Source organism: Phaseolus vulgaris, chromosome 10 (assembly GCF_000499845.2).
Source record: "Phaseolus vulgaris cultivar G19833 chromosome 10, P. vulgaris v2.0, whole genome shotgun sequence".
Classification (NCBI taxonomy): domain Eukaryota; kingdom Viridiplantae; phylum Streptophyta; class Magnoliopsida; order Fabales; family Fabaceae; genus Phaseolus; species Phaseolus vulgaris.
The window spans coordinates 18,845,447-18,865,585 of record NC_023750.2 but is presented as its reverse complement, the minus strand read 5'-3'; the positions used below and the strand labels follow the sequence as shown (position 1 = coordinate 18,865,585).

The window sequence follows — 20,139 nt, the reverse complement described above, 5'->3', positions numbered from 1 at the left end:
AACACTGATCAGTCATCGGGTGTATTGTCATCGGGGTCTCGTGTTACACGCAGTTAAACCGGGACTAAGGTTCCCAGCGAGAGCGTTACGCATAGACCTCGCATGAGCACACCTCAAGGAATCATGCACGAGAGTGGCCTGAGGGAACTAGTAAGCCAGTCAGTGATTGGTGATTCCCTCAACCCATTACGTGCGTGTCATCCAGAAGGGTAAGTCGCCTACACAGAGAGTAACGTTCGGTGAGTGCGCCTAGACCAGCCACGCCCGACGTCCGCTCCTAAGAATGTGCAATTTACCCAGATAAGAGAAGCATCCTAAGTTACTCCGCAAGGGCGTAGCTTAGGCGGACAAAGAGAGGCGCTAGAGCCCTTCCAGTAAGTGACGCGTGTGTGGTTAGATGTGAGTTGCAGGCCTCCACGTGTCACCATCTGAGAGGGGTGCGGTCCAGACAAAAGAGCACTCCGTACCGCTAAAGGTACAGACAGGCGCAGCCAAGCGCAGACATGCGCAGACTCTCACGCTCCCCATTGCTGATTCTGAAGGTACGCTTTCTCTGAAAAGCATGACAGGGTTCTGACACATGCCAGAAAAGCATAACAGAATTCTGTTATGCCCAGGAGCAGGGAAAGAGAGATAAAAGGCAGAATCAGAGTGAGAGTGAGGGGAGAGGAAAAAACAGAGTGCAAGTTTTACACACACACATTTTACGAAGTTTCCAGTTTCTGGTGGTTCTGCTGAACTAACTTGATCGTCGGAGTGCAAACGGCCGCTAGAGGCGCCGTCTGTGTATTTTGCAGGTCACATCTTGAAGCCATCAGAGAGACAGAGTTCAGAAGGTGATTCTTCAGGAGACACAGTCGCGAAGACAGGGCAGAAAGTGTTACAAAGCGATTCACCCACGTTCAAGTTGCCGGCAGGATCACTATCTAAAGTAGTTTTGAATTTAACATATAATCAACTACCAAGGTTTTAAGTAATCAATTATTTTGGATTCTAAAATTGGTAGCTAAAACTTTTGTACCTAATTAGATACCAATCTAAAAACTAGTTTATAAATTTAGAAACTACTTTAGATTGTAAGAGAGTGAAGATATATATATATATTAAGTATGGTTCTCAACTAACCACACAACTAGCGAACAAAATTCTCGGAATTAGAACAATAATAAAAGGTAATAACAATGCCCGTGAAAGGGTGGGTAGAATGGTGGTTGTATGACTGTCTATAGAGTCAACCTGCAGGGAAAAGAGGAATATTCAAAGGGTGATTACAGGAAGAAGAATTCAGAGGAAGAAGAAGAATATCAAAAAGAGGTCATACCCAAATCATGCCTGCCCCTTAGGTCATACCCTGCGAGCCTCTTATTGGTTGTACGTATTTTGCTGCTTCTTTTTATGCCCTCAGTGTGCGTGCCCTCATCCACGTGTAAACTTTTTCTAACTGTCTAGCCATTTACCAAAAACCCCTGCTCTTTAGTTCTTTTTCCTTTGCTGCCCTTTGTGCTTGTAACATAGATATCAATGATTTTTAGTCGATAAAATTATATTTAGTCAATATAGTTACTAATTATTTTTTGTCTCTAAAAATATTTTTTATTCAATGGTTTTCTTGTAGTGTGTCTTAATCATTATTTTATAATCTTGTTTACGGTTTAGAGTACCGCAAGTGCTCTTTCGTTTATTTTTTTTTCTGCTTAAAAAAAGAACTTTCGTAATTTTATTATTGTGTGGGTATTTTCTGTTTTAAAACTTTAAATTACCTTGTGAAACGTTATTGAATAGGTAAAACCCTATTGTTAATTGCAAGGACGAAGCATATATACATATTACCTGGTCTTTATTAGTAATTCTATTTGTGATCATCCTGTATTCTTAAAAGTTTTATTTGGCTTTGGTGATCTTAATGGATACTAGTTGCTTACTTCATGTATAACACCATATTAAATAAGGAGATTTTGCTTTGTTTTGGGAGAGGGGTGCTTGTAACATTAGCAATTTCGTGTGAAATTTTTAATATTTTGAGGATTTAGAAACAATTTGACTAAAATTAATATGTCTTGATCCTGCCTGTTGACCAAAACGTTGGAGCTTGCCTCGTCAAACTTGGATCGACGTGTGCACCGCGTCAACCTCCGTCCTTCGCCATGATCCACCTCAAGAACCTGCAAAAGAACAGAGCGGCGCCGCTGCAGCCGATCACACTCCAACGCCCAAGTCAGTGACTGAACCACCAAATACTAAGAGTAACACTCAAGAACTCTCAAGGAGCCGTGCAATGTTCTCTCTCAGTATACTCAAGAACTCGCAAGCGTAAAGAAGATAATCTGAACGTGCGTCCCTCAGAAGTTCGTTGGGAAACCCTTATATACCTGGACACTTTCTCTCTCCTGGAAGTTACAGACCTGGACACGTGGCTCGCATCCAGCTGTACACGTGCCATCATCTGGAGCCTCCTTGACTTGGGCGCTGCTTCTGACTCTCTTTTGGCTAAGTTACTTATGCATGATACTACTCAGTGCATAGTTGTCTTGGAGTGCGATCTCTACTGGGATTGGCGAGTTAGGGTGCCTTCGTATACACCTTCCCTGTGGTCTCGCCGGCCGCCTTCATAATCTGCACCACCTGTTCCACCGTTTATGCCCGAGCAAGCTGTCTCCCGACCTCATCCTCTGGCCAGCTGGGAAGCATCCATCTACCTTCATCTTCGGCGATGTCCTTGCTTTGGCGATCTCTAAACACTTGGTCGCCTGGGTTTACATCTGGCGACTTCATCTTTAACTTGGTGACCGCCGGTATTGGTATGATGGAGATCGGAGCACGCCAACTTAATAACTGGCGAGTACACGAGCCCCCCGACTTCCTTCTCTTCCGCTAACCTGGCGTCCTCTCAACACGCCTATACAATAGCTTGATGCCACGTCATCACTTCCGACTACCAGGGCGGTACACAAGCCCCCCAGTCTTAAGCGAAAACTTGTCCAGCGAAAAGACTAAAGGAGTCACGTCAATACCGACCTACGTGGCGCTGGCGCAGAATTCCAAACGGTTGTACTTTCTGCTTTCCTGACGCTCCACCAAACTCTCCTCCCATCGCTCGACACGTGGCTTCATCAACGGTTACCTTCAATTGCTGTTTGCGCTTCCCAAACCCATTTCACAAAACCCTTAAACCCATTTCTCTTCACTGTTCCATCACTTCTTCGTTTTCTCAGACACTTCAACTTTCTTCTGCAAAAGCTCTCAACACTTTTCAACCTCCTGAATCACCAACTTCCTTCATCACTCTTCCGATTACAAAAAGGTACTTCCTTTACTTCTTCTGCTGGTTTTTCCTGCATCTTAACCGATTCGCATCATCCTTTAACTGTCTGGTGCATACGCCGTGGGCTGTTTTTTCTATTTCTCCTTCTTCGTAACTTAGGGCTTCGTCTTTGTTACAACGAACCTTCGTTCGTTCGTTTTTCACCCTTCTTTCACGATCGAGTCAGCCTCTGCGAACCCTGATCGCCTTTTCTTTTCTTTTTCCTCTGTAGCTTCCGCAATGACTCGCTCAAAGATCACCCCAAATCCTCCTCCCTCGTCACGAAACCCCTCATCTCAAGCACACAACCCACCGCGTGCACGTGGTGCTTCTTCTTCTCAGGCTGAGAGGCCTGCACCCTCCCGCCCCAACTTGGCCCAGGCTACTCCGCCTGTCGCCGGAGGAGCCTCCGTCCCCTCTCCAGATTTCAAAAAACTATACCCATGGGCCACCTCGACCTTGCTGAAGGAAACCTCCTCGGTAAACTCTGCTGGGGCGGTTCTTCGACTGACGAAAGGGGATGAGCCTCACCAGTCGTTCCACAAGGAGCACGACCAAAAGATGGCGGTGCTACCTTGCCCCCCCGACCTGCCAGTGTGCGCCGACGACAAGGGGAACAACGGCGGGCTGTTCTGCTTCGTCTACACCACCCTGTTCAAGAAGGTGAAACTTAGGTTTCCCTTCACTCGCTTCGAAAGGGAGCTTCTTACCGAGCTCGACATCGCCGCCGCCCAGCTTCATCCCAACAGCTGGGCGTTCGTGCGGGTGTTCCAAATTATGTGCGACCATCTGGGGTTGCCAGCATCAGTGGACGTCTTTCTCTTCCTCTTCGAGGCAAAACACCCGGGAGATCGCCTGTGGGTGAGTTTGAACGGGATTGCTGGGAGGTCGATCCTCTCTATCTTCCAGCAATCCTACAAAGACTGGAAGGGCAAGTTTGTCCAAGTGCGCCCGAATGACAAGGACGCCTCACTGCTCGACGGTTTCCCCTTGTATTGGGTAAACAAGGGGAACAAAGAGTCCAAAGGCAGCTTCAGGAGGCCAAGGAGTCCTGATAGCATGGGTGCTTTGGACAAGGACCTATGCTTCTTCTGGAAGAGTGTGGCAGATGCCAACATTACCTTCCTCACCACCACGCTCATCTGCTTCGAGTTCTTCGAAGATCAACTTGAAATTCGCATAGGTTAGAACTCACCTCAACGTCTAAGTCTTTATTTTGACATTACCTCTGTTAACTGTTTCTGGGCGTCTTGTGCGTTGTGCACAAGACTTTGGTTTTACTTTCTGCACCACTTATCTGCTTGTGCTGCATACTGCCTTATGTGTTTACCTTCTTTTCTGAACTAACCCATGCACCTTTGCATTATGCAGATCGCATGTTGGGCCAAGGAAAATTGGCTGAACTGAGGGCGCTCGCCCGAGCCCACGGGTTGGCATCGGGTTCCCAAACCGTGCCGAACTCGGTGGTGGAGATCGCCGCTGCACAGGGCAGATCGCCACCTAAAGGCCCAACTCCTCCCGAGGCCCAGCCCGCCAACCAACGCAAAAAGCTTATCCTCAGAAAACCAAAGAGGAAAGCCCCCCAAGTAGTCCACGAGGAAGAAGAAGAAGATGATGAGGCGACTGAAGATGGCCTCATCATCAAGAGGAAGAGGGTGGCGCCTTCTTCACCATCTGCTCCACCCCCTCTTCCAACATCAACACCACCATCCACACCTGCTCCGCCTCCAACATTGCTTCCTCCACCAGCTCCCGCCTCGCCAGTCCAAGCGATTCCTTTGGCGTCTGCACCTCCTGTGGTTGAGGCCCCCGAGCCTAATTTCATAGAGAACCCCCCGAGCGCCTCCACGCCTTATGTATCAGCTGGAGGGGGTCCTCCTTCAAATGCCTCAACTGCAAACGTTGCACCAGTCGGGGATGAAGGTGCTCACCACTCTCCAATTCTTATCACCGAATCCCCGACGTCGCCACCACGCCAAGAAGCACCCGCTGAGCAACCAACTCAAGAAGGTGGCGGCGAAAACCAACAACAAGCCCACTCGGTGCCTCCACAAGCAAACCTCTCTCTTGAGGTCAAGAGGATGTGGGAGCCCTTCTCAGCAAAACTAAAGATGATGGCGGAGGATTTCCCCTCCATTATATCTAAAGCTGTGGAGAACTCCACCAGGAAGCTCCAGGATGACCTCTTCACACTCCGAGCTGAGAATAACTCCATAAGGATTGAGGCAGAGAGGTTATCCTGCAATCTGACACTCGCCGAGATCGAGCACTCCCGAGTAGAAGATGCCATGAGCACCGAGCTCCGGGTGGCGCGCAAGGAGGCCACCGATCTACGCCATAAGGTGCAGCTCTTGGCTCAAGAGCAAATTGAGCTGGAGAGCAAGCTAGTACCTTATCGCGTCAAAGTGGCTGACCTGGAGGCCTTGATTAAAACTGACACCGCCAAGGTGAAGAAGCTCGAACAAAGGTCAGCCGATCGGGAGGTCTTCCTGGGGAAAGTGGAAAAGGAGAGAGACGACACCATGGCTAAGCTCGCTGAAGCCAACGAAGAAAACGGGAAGGTCGCCGCCGAACTGGCCCAGGTGCAGGCAGAATCCAAGAAGGTTGCTGAAGACCTTCTTCAAGCTCAAGAAACCATTGAAGAACTTAAGAAACAAGCTGAAGAACTGAAGCAGCAGAATGAAGGGCTAAAGAAACAAATCGAAGAACTTGAGCTGAGCTTTGCCCAAATTCTTGCTGCTGGATTTGAGGCCGCCCGGGAACAGTTCGCCTGCCTGTACCCCGACCTAGATCTTACCATGGTGTCTCTCAACAACGAGGTGGTGGATGGGAAGGTTGTTCGTGCTGAAGACTGATTGAGTTCCTCCATCCACTACTTTTATGCTTTCTCCTTACACTTGTAATAAACTTTCTTCTTTACTGTATATGTACTCTAAACTGGTGTTTATTTAATGATAAAGTCTTTGCGTTTCTTCTTGTAACCTCTTTGTCTGCTTTATCTTTCCTTGCACGATTTACTTCAAAGAAATAACTTCTCCAGGGCCTGATACCTTACCTCCGGGCCCTGCAGCACCTTACTAACAAAATAAATAGGCTTTTGAGCCTGATCTTGGTCCTGGGCGAGCACCGCACTCACCGCCCTCTCAGTTACAGCAAAATACAACCTGAGAGGGGTCCCCACCAGCGGTTTGCACAAAACCGGCGGGCTCGCCAAATACTCCTTCAGCTTGACGAAGGCTTCTTCACACTCCTTCGTCCAGGCAAACTTGTTATTTCGCCTTAAGCACTGAAAATATGGATGGCCCTTCTCTCCGCTAGCTGACACGAAGCGAGACAGGGCGGCCATCCGACCTGTAAGCTGCTGCACTTCCTTCACTGTAGCCGAGCTCCTCATCGCCAAAATGGCAGCGCACTTATCGGGGTTGGCCTCTATTCCTCTCTCAGTTAAGAGGAAACCCAAGAACTTCCCAGCCTCCACGCCAAAGATGCACTTCTCCGGATTCAGCTTCAACCTAAACTTGGCGATCGTAGTAAACAACTCCAAGTCCGCAACGTGCTTGCTTTTCTCTGGCGAGGTCACGACCATGTCATCCACGTACGCTTGCACATTCCTTCCCAACATTGGTGCAAGTACTCGATCCATCAACCTCTGGTACGTGGCCCCCGCATTCTTCAGCCCAAAAGGCATCACCTTGTAGCAGTAGCACATCTCTCGGTCATGAAGGCAGTCTTTTCTTCATCCATGGGATGCATCTTGATCTGGTTATACCCCGAGAAGGCGTCCAGGAAGCTCAACAACTTGCACCCTGCAGCGCTGTCCACCAGGGCGTCTATGCTTGGCAAGGGATACGAATCCTTTGGGCAGGCTTTCTTCAAATCGGTGAAATCGACGCACATGCGCCATTTCCCATTACTCTTCTTCACCAGCACGACATTGGCTAGCCAATCAGGGTACTGTACCTCCCTGATGTGGCCTGCAGTGAGGAGTTTCTGCGTTTCGTCTCTAATCACCTGCCTCCTCTCCTCGTTGAACTTCCTTCTTCTCTGCCGTACTGGTCTCACCAAGTTGTGCATCGCCAAATGATGGCACAAGAAGTCGGGATCGATCCCGGGCATGTCCGAAGCGGACAATGCAAACGCATCCAGATGCCGCTCTATCACCTTGGCGATCTGGTCCTGGAGCTCAACCTCCAGGGATCTTCCCAGCTTGAAGATCTTTCCCCCGATCTCTCTCTCGAGCCACTGCTCGACGGGTTTTGGCCTGGTTTCTCTGGCGATCACCGCCCTGGCGATTCCCAGCTCCCTCGCTTCCTCAGGGCGATTCCTTGCCTCCTCTTCTTCCAGACCGGCGTTCCCCTCCCCCAGCTTAGCATCCACCATCTCCACAACTCTTCCGGCGGTCTCTTCTATTACCGTCGATCTGGGCTTCACACCAGGAGGCGGGGTGGTTGTCACATAACTCACAGACCTTTTGTTTTTCAAGCTATTCTCATAGCATTTCTTTGCTTCTTTCTGGTCGGATTTGATGGTGATCACCACCCCCTCCATAGACGGCAACTTCACCTTCATGTGTCGGGTCGACGGTATAGCGCCTATCCTGTTGAGCGTGGGCCTTCCCAACAGAATGTTGTATGCTGAAGGAGCGTTCACAACAAGGTATTTGATCTTCTCTGTTCTCGAACCCGCCTCATCTGTAAACGTAGTCCTCAACTCTATGTACCCCCTGACCTCTACCTGGTCACCAGCAAAACCATACAAACACCCTCCATAGGGCCTCAGCTGGTCAAGGGGTAGCTCCAACTGCGTGAAAGTCGGCCAGAACATCACGTCTGCCGAGCTTCCTTGGTCCACCAGAACCCTGTGGACCTTCCTTCCTACTGTGATCAACGAGATGACTATGGGATCGTTGTCATGAGGCACAACGTCCCGAAGATCTTGCTTGGTGAACGTAATGTCCACATCCGGCGAGTGGTCTTCAAACATATCCACCGTCATCACAGACCTGGCATACTTCTTCCTCTGTGATGCGGTGCATCCACCACCTGAGAAACCTCCTGCAATGGTGTGGATTTCCCCGTGGGTAGGCATCTCGTGCTGCTGGGCCTCTCCACCTGCTGGTTGGGAACTCGACGCGCCCCCGGTTCTTCTGTCCAGCAAGTAGTCATTTAGGAACCCGCTCTTAACCAGATCGTCGAGCTGGTATCCTAAAGCCAAACACGAATCCACGGTGTGGCCAAAGCCCTGGTGGAACTCACACCAGGCGTCTGGCTTCGGTCCCAGCACCTTGTCGCCCACCTTCTCGGGCGCTTTCAACCTAGCCGATATATTGGGAATGGCGATCAAGTCCGCCAATCCCATGACAAACTTGTGCTTAGGCGGGCGATTGTACTCCCGGCGTGCTGGTTGAGGGCGTCCTTGCCCCCTGCCCTTGTTCTTCCTCGGATCATAAGGATGGCGAGTCCTCTGATCCTTTCAGGCCGCCGCTGTCTCCAGCACCCTCTGTGGCTGGATCCTGGTCTGGGCGCGTGGCCTAGCGGGAGCCACGCTTCCCCTTTTCTCGCCGACTTCATTCTCATCGGCGATGTGAGCCACCGCAAGTCGCCTGACCTCAGCAAACGTGGCAGGGTGAGCCCTGATCAATGCCTCACAGAATGGTCTCGGCAACACGCCCTTCTTAAATGCATAGACCAGCATTTCTTCGTCTTTGGCCGGCGATCGGACCATCTGCGCCCCAAAACGATTCAGGTAGTCCCTGAGGGACTCTCCCTGATACTGCCTTATATCGAACAAATCATAAGACACCCTGGGCGGTGCCTTATTCACGATGTACTGCTCGACGAAAATCTTTGAAAACTGTTGGAAGTTGGTTATGTGCCCTGTAGGCAGACTCACAAACCATTCCAGCGCCGTTCCCTGGAGTGTGCTGACAAACATCTTGCAGTACACGACGTCTGACCCTCCTGACAGCATCATCTGTGTATGGAACGTGGTGAGATGAGCTTCAGGATCCTCCACGCCGGTGAAAACAGCCTTCACAGGTACCACACTCGCAGGGATGGGCGTGTTGGTAATCGCCTGAGCGAAAGGCATAGGAAAAACGCGAGGCGGCGTTGACGGCGCGACCTCTTCAGCGACTGGACGCCCTCGCTGCTCCTGAAGAGCTTGACGCAGCTCTTCAGTCACTTTGCTAAGCTCATCATTTCTGGCCCGAGAGGCGACCAGGTCCTCGTGCATTCTTGCCTGTTCTATGCGCGAGGCTTCCACATTCGCCTGCAACGAACGCATAATCTCCACCATCTGCGCCATGGTCATGGCGGTGGCGCCTTCAGCAGCAACGGGCGCAACTGGACTTGAACGGTTGCTTCTCATTTTTCTCATGAACACTTAGCAAATCACAGAGAGCAATGAACAACACCTCCTTCAGCGACGATCGATTCAGCGATCAATCGGTCAGAACTTCGCGACACTTCGCAAGAAACCTCAAGAACACAGCTAACCTCCACAGAAACCTGCAACTCCACCAGAAACCACCACTTCTTCCACGAAAAACCAATACGAGCCAAAGAACTCAGATCTCACCGAACAAATCTCGCGTAAGCAGCAGAAAACTTCACCTCACCGAATAAAAACCCAAACGAACGGTGGAAAACGCGAAATCACCGAACAAAACTTTGATGAACAGCGAACAGTGGTTGCACCAGCACACAACCGCGCAGAAAACCACAAAAACCTCCAAGAACTCACGCTGTGGATGGGAACAGGTTTTACACGGCCCCATGGTGGGCGCTTGATGATCCTGCCTGTTGACCAAAACGTTGGAGCTTGCCTCGTCAAACTTGGATCGACGTGTGCACCGCGTCAACCTCCGTCCTTCGCCACGATCCACCTCAAGAACCTGCAAAAGAACAGAGCGGCGCCGCTGCGGCCGATCGCACTCCAACGCCCAAGTCAGTGACCGAACCACCAAATACTAAGAGTAACACTCAAGAACTCTCAAGGAGCCGTGCAATGTTCTCTCTCACAGTATACTCAAGAACTTGCAAGCGTAAAGAAGATAATCTGAACGTGCGTCCCTCAGAAGTTCGTTGGGAAACCCTTATATACCTGGACACTTTCTCTCTCCTGGCAGTTACAGACCTGGACACGTGGCTCGCATCCAGCTGTACACGTGCCATCATCTGGAGCCTCCTTGACTTGGGCGCTGTTTCTGACTCTCTTTTGGCTAAGTTACTTATGCATGATACTACTCAGTGCATAGTTGTCTTGGAGTGCGATCTCTACTGGGATTGGCGAGTTAGGGTGCCTTCGTATACACCTTCCCTGTGGTCTCGCCGGCCGCCTTCATAATCTGCACCACCTGTTCCACCGTTTATGCCCGAGCAAGTTGTCTCTCGACCTCATCCTCTGGCCAGCTGGGAAGCATCCATCTACCTTCATCTTCGGCGATGTCCTTGCTTTGGCGATCTCTAAACACTTGGTCGCCTGGGTTTACATCTGGCGACTTCATCTTTAACTTGGTGACCGCCGGTATTGGTATGAGGAAATCGGAGCACGCCAACTTAATAACTGGCGAGTACACGAGCCCCCCGACTTCCTTCTCTTCTGCTAACCTGGCGTCCTCTCAACACGCCTATACAATAGCTTGATGCCACGTCATCACTTCCGACTACCAGGGCGGTACATGTCTAATAGTGATGAGTCAAAGATAACTATGTTTGTGAGTGGTTTGAAGTAAGAAATTTGAGATGTTGTAGAAGTATATGAGTACTCTTCTTTAAAGAAGTTGGTTCACCTAGCCATCAAGGTGGATTCATAAATTTCAAAGAAAACAACTTTCACAAATACTCATAGTGATGACTTCTACAAATCTTCAAGGAAGGATACAAACAACATTTATACAAAAACTTCTCCTTCCCATTCTTCAAAAGAAATAACTACACACCAAAAAGTTTCTAAATACCACCTTTTCACCTCTACCACTAAGTCACCAACCAAAACCTCCAATATGAAATGTTTTAAATGTTTAGGAATTGGGCACATCACTACCAACTGTCCTACTAAAAGCACCAAGTTGGCAACTAAAGAACAAATACAAATAAAAACAAAAAGAGAAAATGAAAAGGCCGAGGAAAGTAAAAAGGGTCTCATCTTATTAAACCTCCCAAAAATTGTTGATCAAGGATGATCTTGAAGCTTTGATGTCTCCAAATCCATGGTGTTTGATGGAAGGCTAGAATTGTTGCTTGGGTGGGATCTGGGTAGAATGATGTGTAATCCACTCTTTAAATGTTTGCAAATCAACTTTAAATGTTTTCTAACTGAATAGGCTCCTGCTTTAAATGTTTTTAACATCTTTTGGAGTATTTAAAGAGGTTGTTATACTCTCTTAAAGTTTGATAACAATTTTGAGACATTTGTGAAAGTGTGAAAACAGATTTGAGTTTTCAAGATTTGCATTCAAGCTTTTAGGTTTTCCCAAAGAAGTGGAATAAGATTGTAGTAATCTTTTGATTTGATCTTCATCAGGTGTAATCCTTTATGAATCTTTTGTATTTCTGAATACTGGTGTGTAAGTGCATAATCAAACGGTGTTATGATTTTTGTGGTGTTTGTATGCCAAAGGAAGTGTGTGACTTGAGGTGTTCAAGCTCACTTCTTTGGTGGTGTGTTTGTAATCTGGATTTTGATTGCATAGTAGATACCCAGTGGTTTCTGGGGACTGGATGTAGCTCTTGGCATAAGAGTGAACCAGTATAAATTGTGTACCGTCCAGGTAGTCGGAAGTGATGACGTGGCAGCAAGCTATTATGTAGACGTGTTAAGCAGGGCTCATGGCTGGCGGAAGGGAAGGAAGTCGGGGGGCTCGTGTAGTCGCCAGTTATTAAGTTGGCGTGCTCCGATCTCTAGCATACCTAAACCGGCGGTCAACGGGTTTGAGATGAAGTCGCCAGATGCGAACCCAGACGACCAAGTGGTAAGAGATCGCCGAAAGAAGGACATCGCCGAAGGATCAGGGAAGCTTGTTCCAGGCTCTCGAAGCAGAGGATAAAATCGTCAGATAGTCATTTCCTAGCTAGCCAGAGGTTGGGGTCGGGGAACAACTCACCTGGACATGCACGATGAAGCAAGTGAAGTAGATCATGAAGGCGGCCGACGAGACCACAGGGAAGGTGTTTATTAAGGCACCCGTACTCGCCACGCAGAAGAGATCACGCTCCAAGGCAGCTTTGCGATGAGTTGTTCCATGCATAAGTAACTTAGCCAAAAGCCTGAAGAGTAAGAAGTGGCGCCCAAGTCAAGGATGCTCCAGATGGTGACAGGTGTACAGCTGGATGTGAGCCACGTGTCCAGATGTGTCACTGTCAGGAGAGAGAGAAAGTGCCCAGGTATATAAGAGATTCTAACGAACTTCTGAGGTACGCGCGTTTTAGATTACTTATTTTACGCTTGCGAGAACTTGAGTACGCTGAGAGAGAATTTTGCACGGTTCCTGAAAGTTCTTAAGTTTTCTCTTAGTATTTGGTGGTTCAGTCGCTGACTTGGGCGTCGGAGCGTGATCGGCCGCAGCGGCGCCGTTCTGTCTTTTGCAGGTTCTTGAGGTGAATCAAGGCGAAGGACCGAAGCTAACACGGCGCAGAAGTCGATCCAGATTTGACGAGGCAAGGTTCTTGCGTCCTGGTCAACAGGCAGGATCAAATTGCTTGTGTGCTTTTCTCTTACCCTGAACTCATTTAAATTCTGCTATTAAGTTGTTTTTAATTCTACTAATATAAACAATCGGTTGAATCGCAAACACAACCGGTTGATTTTCTGATAATCAACTTAAACAGTTTTTAATTAATTGCTTTTTGGATTTCTATATCTGTGATTCTGCTTTGAACTTCATTATACCTTCAAAGTTTGCGAAAAATATCTCATAAACAATTCACCCCCCTCTTGTTTAAGGCCATATATTCTAACAATTGGCATTAAGAGCTTGGTTCTTGAAAAATACTCAAGTTTGATCCTAAATTTTTTTTTCTTATGGCTGAAAAATTACCCTTTGGGGAGGGTGCATCAATAAGCAGACCACCTTTGTTCTGTGGTTTGAATTACCAATTTTGGAAGGTACGTATGAAGATATTTGTTGAATCTCTTGATAAATGAATATGGGATGCAATTGAAAATGGCCCTTTTATTCCTAAGCTTGAAAAGGATGGTGTTTCTATTGAAAAGCCTTGGTCCCAATGGAATGATGTAGAAAACAAAAAGACAAAGTTTGATTGCATTGCAAAAAATGTTATCACCTCTGCCTTAAATTCTGATGAGTTTTTCAGGGTCTCTCAATGGGAATCTTCTAAGGAGATGTTTGATACTCTAGAGGTAACTCATGAAGGAACAAACGATGTAAAGAGGGCAAGGAAATATACTCTAATCCAAGAGTATGAGATGTTCAGAATGCTCAAAGGAGAATCAATTGCAGATGTGCAAAAGCGGTTCACTCACATTGTCAATCACCTTATGATTCTAGGAAAGGTCTTTGACAAAAAAGAGTTGAATATGAAGATTCTCAAATGTCTTGATAGATCTTGGTGATCCTGCCGGCAGCTCGAACGTGGAGGAATCGCTTCGTAGCGCTCTCTGCCCTGTCTACGCGACTGCGTCTTCTGCAGAATCACCCTCAGAACCTTCTCTTGCTTCTCCAAACGTGACCTGCAAAACACACAGACGGCGCCTCTAGCGGCCGTTTGCACTCCGACGATCAAGTTAGTCCACAGAACCACCAAAGACTAGAAAACTAGTAGCGTGTGTGTGAGAACTCTTGCACTCTGTTTTTTTTCTCTCCCTTCACTCTCACCCTGATTCTCTCTTTTATCTCTCTTTCCCTGCTTCTGGGCATAGCAGAATTCTGTTATGCTTTTCTGGCATGTGTCAGAACCCTATTATGCTTTTCAGAGAAAGCGTACCTTCAGAATCAGCAGTGGGGAGCGTGAGAGCCTGTGCATGTCTGCGCGTCTCTGCGCTTGGCTGCGCCTGTCTGTACCTTTAGTGGTACGGAGTGCTCTTTTGTCTGGACCGCACCCCTCTCAGATGATGACACGTGGAGGCCTGCAACTCACATCTAACCACACACGTGTCACTTATCTGGGCAGATCGCATACTCTTGGGAGAACGTCGGGTGTGGCTGGTCTAGGCACACTCACCAAACGTTGCTCCCTGCGTATACAGCTTACCCTTCACGATGCCATGCACGTAATGGGTTGAGGGAATCATCAACCACTGACTGGTTTACTAGTTCCCTCAGGCCACTCTCGTGCATGATTCCCTGAGGTGTGCTCATGCGAGATCCATGCGTAACGCTCTCGCTGGGAACCTCATTCCCAGTTTAACTGCGTGTAACACGAGACCCCGATGACAATACCCCGATGACTGATCAGTGTTTATCTGTTTCTCGCGTTCTGCCTTCAGGCGTTAGTCTGAGAACTGGTCTGTTGGTGGCCACTTGGCTACTGACCACCGATCACCATTCTGGATACTCCGTCCCCCGACCTCTCTGCCGCCTGATCTGTTGGTGGTCACTTGGTTACTGACCACCGATCACCTTTCTTGGCGATCGTCCCCCTGACCTCTCTGCCACCTGGTCCACGTGTCACCCTGCGAGTGGTCCACGTGGTTCTCTGATGCTGACGTCATCGACTACCGATGACCGATCAACGGCCAGCGTTGTGCGTCGCTAGCGCTTCTCTTATTCAAATTGGCGCGCCCTTTCACTGTTCCTTCATCTTCTTCATTCGACCCCCAGACTCTCTGCGAACTTCTCCTCTGCGCACCCATCTTTCTTCAAATTCTCTGCTTCCCAATCTCTTGCGATCATCCAAAGGTATGGTTTTTCTTCTTCCTGGCCCCCTTTCGGTCATCTTTACCGATTGCATTTATCATTCTAGTTATCATGCATTCATCTCCTCTATTTCCCTCTCTCGAACCCGCGCTAGGGTTTTTTCATGCTCTTACTCTGGCTTCTGCTTCTTCTTCTTCTTCTTTCATCTGGGCATCTCCTTCTCCTTTCCCTTTTCTGTTTTCACCGAAACATTCATCATTCCTTCTTGTCCCATTCATTCTGACCTTTTCGTTTTTCCTCCATTTGCAGCTATCTCACGATGGCTCGCTTGAAACAAACTGCGCGCATCATTGCCTCTTCTTCTGGTGCACAGCCTTCCGCGAGTGCGCCAGCTCCACCACCGCTTCTGGCTACCTCCTACCACGACAATGCCAGGGTCTACGAATGGGCTCCCCTGGCATTGCTCGTTGAAACCTCCACTCTACTGCCCGAGGGCCATCTCAAGTCCCTGCTAACTCGCAATCCTGATGAGCCTTCCTGCTCCGTCGACAGGGAGAATGACTTCAACATTCAAATTCGCATCCCTCCTCGAGGGATGCCTATCTGCGCGGATGACAGGGCCACCAATTGGGTGCCATTCGTCTTTGTCTACTCCGCTATCTTCAAGAGGTTGAAGCTGCGTCTCCCTTTCACCTTCTTCGAAAAGGAGCTGATGATGGAGCTAAATGTCGCGCCCTGCCAACTCCATCCAAATGCCTGGGCCTTCATCCGGGCATTTCAAATCCTCTGCAGCTATTTCGGGCACAACGCCTCTGTGGACGTGTTCCTCTACTTCTTCGAAGCAAAGAACCCTGGGGACAGGTCCTCGGTCAGCCTGAACGGGGTTGCTGGTCGGGTGCTCTTGGGCCTGTACCAGCAATCCTTCAAAGATTGGAAGGGCAGATTCTACATGATATCTGCTACCCCTCAAAGTCCACATCTGCTCGAGGGATATCCCCTCTACTAGGTTCCCGGAGTTGAATTCAAGAAGTCCAGGGGCCTCGAAGCTATGGCCCCCTATGAGCGCGAGCTGTGCGGGCTGCTCCTTGGGGCCAAGTACAATTCTGCTCGTCTCATCAAAGACGAGTTCGATGTGGTGGCCTTAAAAAAGTACATAGGTAGCTCTTTTTTCCTCTCTTAGGATGCCTGCACCTTTTCATGCATGTTTTATGTGTTTTTTACCTTACTTGCATACCTTGGTCAACTAACCCCTCCCTTTCTCGTCTATGCAGACTCAATGACGGGGAAAGACAGGAAGCTGGCCCTGCTGGAGCTTGCCAAACGTAGGGGAGCCAAGGGCACTGGTTCCTCTTCTTCTACAACTGAGCCCATTGCGGCCCCTCCGCTCTCGGTCGCGCCAGCTGAAGGCCCTGAGCAAGGGAAGAAAAGGAAAAGGCTGGTGAAGGCTTCCGCTTCTTCTGCTGCTGCTGCTGCTGCTTCAACTTAAGAGGAGAGCTCAGGCTCTCCTCTTGTTCACCGCCAAAGAAAGAGAGCAGCGGTTGAGGGGGCCTCATCTCTCCAGCCTGGAGAGATTGAGGTGGTGGAAGTAGAGGAAGGGTCTTCCCCTCCCCCCTGCGCTCAAACTGCCCCAGAGCCCACCAACCTTCCTTCTCCAGGCCACCAATTGCCTCCAACTACCAAACTGCCATCTTCCCCCCCAGCAGGCCAATCACCTGGTCCATCCGCTCATCCTGCTGGGGGCGCTTCTGCCCAAGCTGGGGGTGCACCACCACCACTGCTGCCAATCCCTACCACCGCTGCTGAATGTGGTGGGTCTAGCTCGCGCCCAAGCGCTTCTGGGGCCACCCACGAGAATTTCAGCAGGGTCATCACCCTGGTTCGACAGCTCATAAGTAACCGGGAGCTCGTCGAGTGGAATGGTGATGAGGTTGACATGCACCTGGCAAGGCAGGTGGTGCTCTCTCTAGAATTCTCCACCCAGCATCGTAAACAAATAGCCCTGGAGAAGAGGGTGAAGGAGCTTGAGCACGACAAGGAGTCACTGCGAAGTGACTTCGAAGCTGCTCAAGGGTCCGTTGAACTGATGCGAGGCATGGTGGAGAAGGCTAGGAGGGAATACCTAGCACAGGTCCAAGAGACCATCAAGACGGAGATCTTGATGGGGCAGATGGTGAGCTCTTTGGACTGCGAGGTGGTGGAGCTTAAGGCCGAGACTTCCTCCCTGCGCCAACAGAACACTCAGCTATTGGGGGAGCTCGAGTCCGCCAAAGAGGCAGCTGCTGCTGGGGAGAAAAGACTTGAGGAGGTGGTGGGCAAACTGTCTGAAGCTGCCTCCTCCCTTGCTGCCGTCACCACTGAGAGAGATGCTGCGGAGGCTTCAAAGCAAGAACTGGAGGTGGAGAAGGCTGATTTGATGAATGTGGGTGCTGATGCCCTTACAGACGGATTCGAGCTAGCACTCGAGCAAATCAAATGCGTTCTCCCAGACCTGGACCTCTCGCAGTTCAGCATCTACCATGAAGTGGTGGATGGAAAGCTCATTCCCCCTGCCCCTTAAACCCTTCTTTTCTCTGTAAATTTAGCTTCTGCACAATTTTTCTTTGCACTTTGGAATTGTATAAGACTTGGCTATGAATGTAATATCTCAATGCTTCTTTCTTGCGTAAGTTTCTTCTTTTGCATTTTCTTTGAACTTCACTTATCTTTATGTGCGCGACTAGCTAGCTTAGGTTCAGCGCGATCTTGGGCTTTACCTTTCCTTTCACACACGACTAAGTGTTAACCAGCTTAGGCTTAGCGCGATCTTGAGCTTCGTCTTTCTCTTTGCGCACGACTAAGTGTTAACCAGCTTAGGCTTAGCGCGATCTGCTTCTCTTATTCTTTCGCTTCTACTTGATCACGACTGGCTATTCCCTCAGCTTGGTGTTTAACAGTCCTCGTGCGCTGCTTTGCACCACTAGCCAATTACTGACGACTCATCAGTGATCGTTCTTTAGTCTTTACTTAGCTTTCTCTGTCGCTCTAGCGCTAAGTGCATAAAGGACTTTGACATCGATCGCTCAAGGTGATGCCTCGTCTTGGGGAAAGAAAAGTGTTTCTCACTAACCCCTCTTACTTTCCCCAAGGTCATCACTCTTTGGCGGGTTGAGTCGCTCATTCCCTGCCTCACTCCTGGGGTGAGAAGGGTTTCGGACTAAGAGTCTTACTGGGCCAATATTGGTGTATGCCAAGTGGGTAAGGACGTTTTGTCAAAACCTTTCCTTTCCCTCCCTTGGTCTTACTAGCACCCCTGGTTTTCCAACCTTTAACTGCTTGCGCTCACACCTGGGGTGAGGAAGACTTAGATCGGTGCCAGTACTTGCGCCTAGGGCAAGTAGGGCCCAACCAATCACCTGCACTTGCACCTGGGGCAAGGAGGATTTTAACTTTAATACTTGAGCACACTTGATATGCTGGAAATTTTTTTTTTTTTTTTTTTTTTTTAATTGGGTGGCGTTCCACGTTCTGGGGATTGCTCCTCCTTCCAAAGTCTCTAGGCGATAGGCTCCGTTCTCCAATGTCTCCACCACTCTGTACGGGCCTGTCCACTTTGGGGATAGCTTGTTCTGCATGTCATTCTGATGCGCCTTTCTCATCACCAGATCACCTTCCTGGAAGCGCCTGGGCCTCACTTTAGAGTTGTGCCTCCGCTCTACTCTTCTCTTCACAGCTTCAGCACTGACTCTGGCCTCTTCTCGCACTTCGTCTAGCAAATCAAGATTTACCTTACGCTCTTCGTTGGACTCTTCAACAACGAAGTTTAGGAATCTGGGGGAGCTCTCCTGTATCTCCACAGGAATCATGGCGTCTGTCCCATAGACAAGGCTGAAGGGTGTCTCATGGGTGCTGGACTGTGGGGTGGTGTGATAAGACCATACAATTCTGGGGACCTCCTCTGCCCAGCCTCCTTTGGCCTTGTCTAGTCTTCGCTTCAGCCCCCTGAGCAGCACTCGGTTTGCTGACTCCACCTGCCCATTGGTTTGCGGGTGCTCCACTGATGCGAAGACCTGTTGTATCTTTAACTCTTCACACATCTTCCTCAGCTGATGACTTGTGAACTGGGTGCCATTGTCGGAAACCAGCCTCTTGGGTATTCCGAAGCGGCAGACAATGTTCTTCCAGACGAAGTGTTCAACTTTCTGTGCGGTGATGTGTGCGACTGGCTCTGCCTCCACCCACTTGGTGAAATACTCGATGGCCACGATGAGGAACTTCATCTGCCTTGTCGCCAGGGGAAAGGGTCCCAAGATGTCAATCCCCCATGTATGGAATGGCCACGGGCTATGGATGGACCTCAACTCCTCAGGGGGTGCCTTGTGCCAGTCTGCATGCAGTTGACACTGTTTGCATCGCTGAGCAAACCTTATGCAATCTTCCTTCAGCTTTGGCCAGTAGTACCCCGCGCGGAGTACTCTACTTGCCAAAGCGCGACCACCTACGTGGCTTTCGCACACCCCCTCGTGCAGCTCAGACATGAGTCTGGTGCATTGCTCACCGTGTACACAGATCTGCACAGGGTGAGAAAATCCAAATCTAAATAGGCTTCCATCTATAAGAGTAAACTTACTTGAACCCCTCTTTATTCTTTTTGCCTCTGCCGGATCGAGCGGGAGTACACCATCTTCTAAGTATAGCTGGTATGGCGTCATCCAGGTGTCGGGTTCCTTCTCCGCCTGGACCTCCATCAACTCATCGGTCTTTGAGGGTCGCGATCTCACCCACGGTGCTCTCAGCGTTTCTTGGGTCAACGACCGATGACCGATCGTTAGACGCTCCATTGACTTGTATACATGAAGCACCTGGTTGTCTGATACGAACGCGCGCGGCACCTTCAGGGTCTCCTGAATGACAGTCCTCTGCTTCCCCCCCTTGCCTGAGCTGGCCAGCTTGGCAAGCAGGTCTGCTCGGGCATTTTGCTCTCTTGGCACGTGCACTAACTCAAACTCGGTGAAGGACGCCTTCAGGAGCTGCACATACTCCA

At 49.4% G+C, this 20,139-nt stretch overlaps 1 protein-coding gene across 1 annotated transcript; it reads left to right on the top strand.

Moving 5' to 3' along the window:
- The first annotated feature begins 5,415 nt into the window (after positions 1–5,415).
- On the top strand, positions 5,416–13,876 carry LOC137816065 (uncharacterized). Its single transcript, XM_068619166.1, has 2 exons — positions 5,416–5,534; positions 13,618–13,876. The coding sequence occupies exons 1-2, from the start codon at positions 5,416–5,418 to the stop codon at positions 13,874–13,876; spliced, it is 378 nt and encodes a 125-aa protein (XP_068475267.1).
- The last annotated feature ends 6,263 nt before the right edge of the window (positions 13,877–20,139 follow it).

Bases quoted from the DNA above. Each gene is read 5' to 3' on its own strand.
- LOC137816065 (XM_068619166.1), top strand. From the start codon at position 5,416: ATGGCGGAGGATTTCCCCTCCATTATATCTAAAGCTGTGGAGAACTCC. The intron at 5,535-13,617 runs GTTATCCTGCAA...TGAGTTTTTCAG, and splicing joins ATAAGGATTGAGGCAGAGAG to GGTCTCTCAATGGGAATCTT.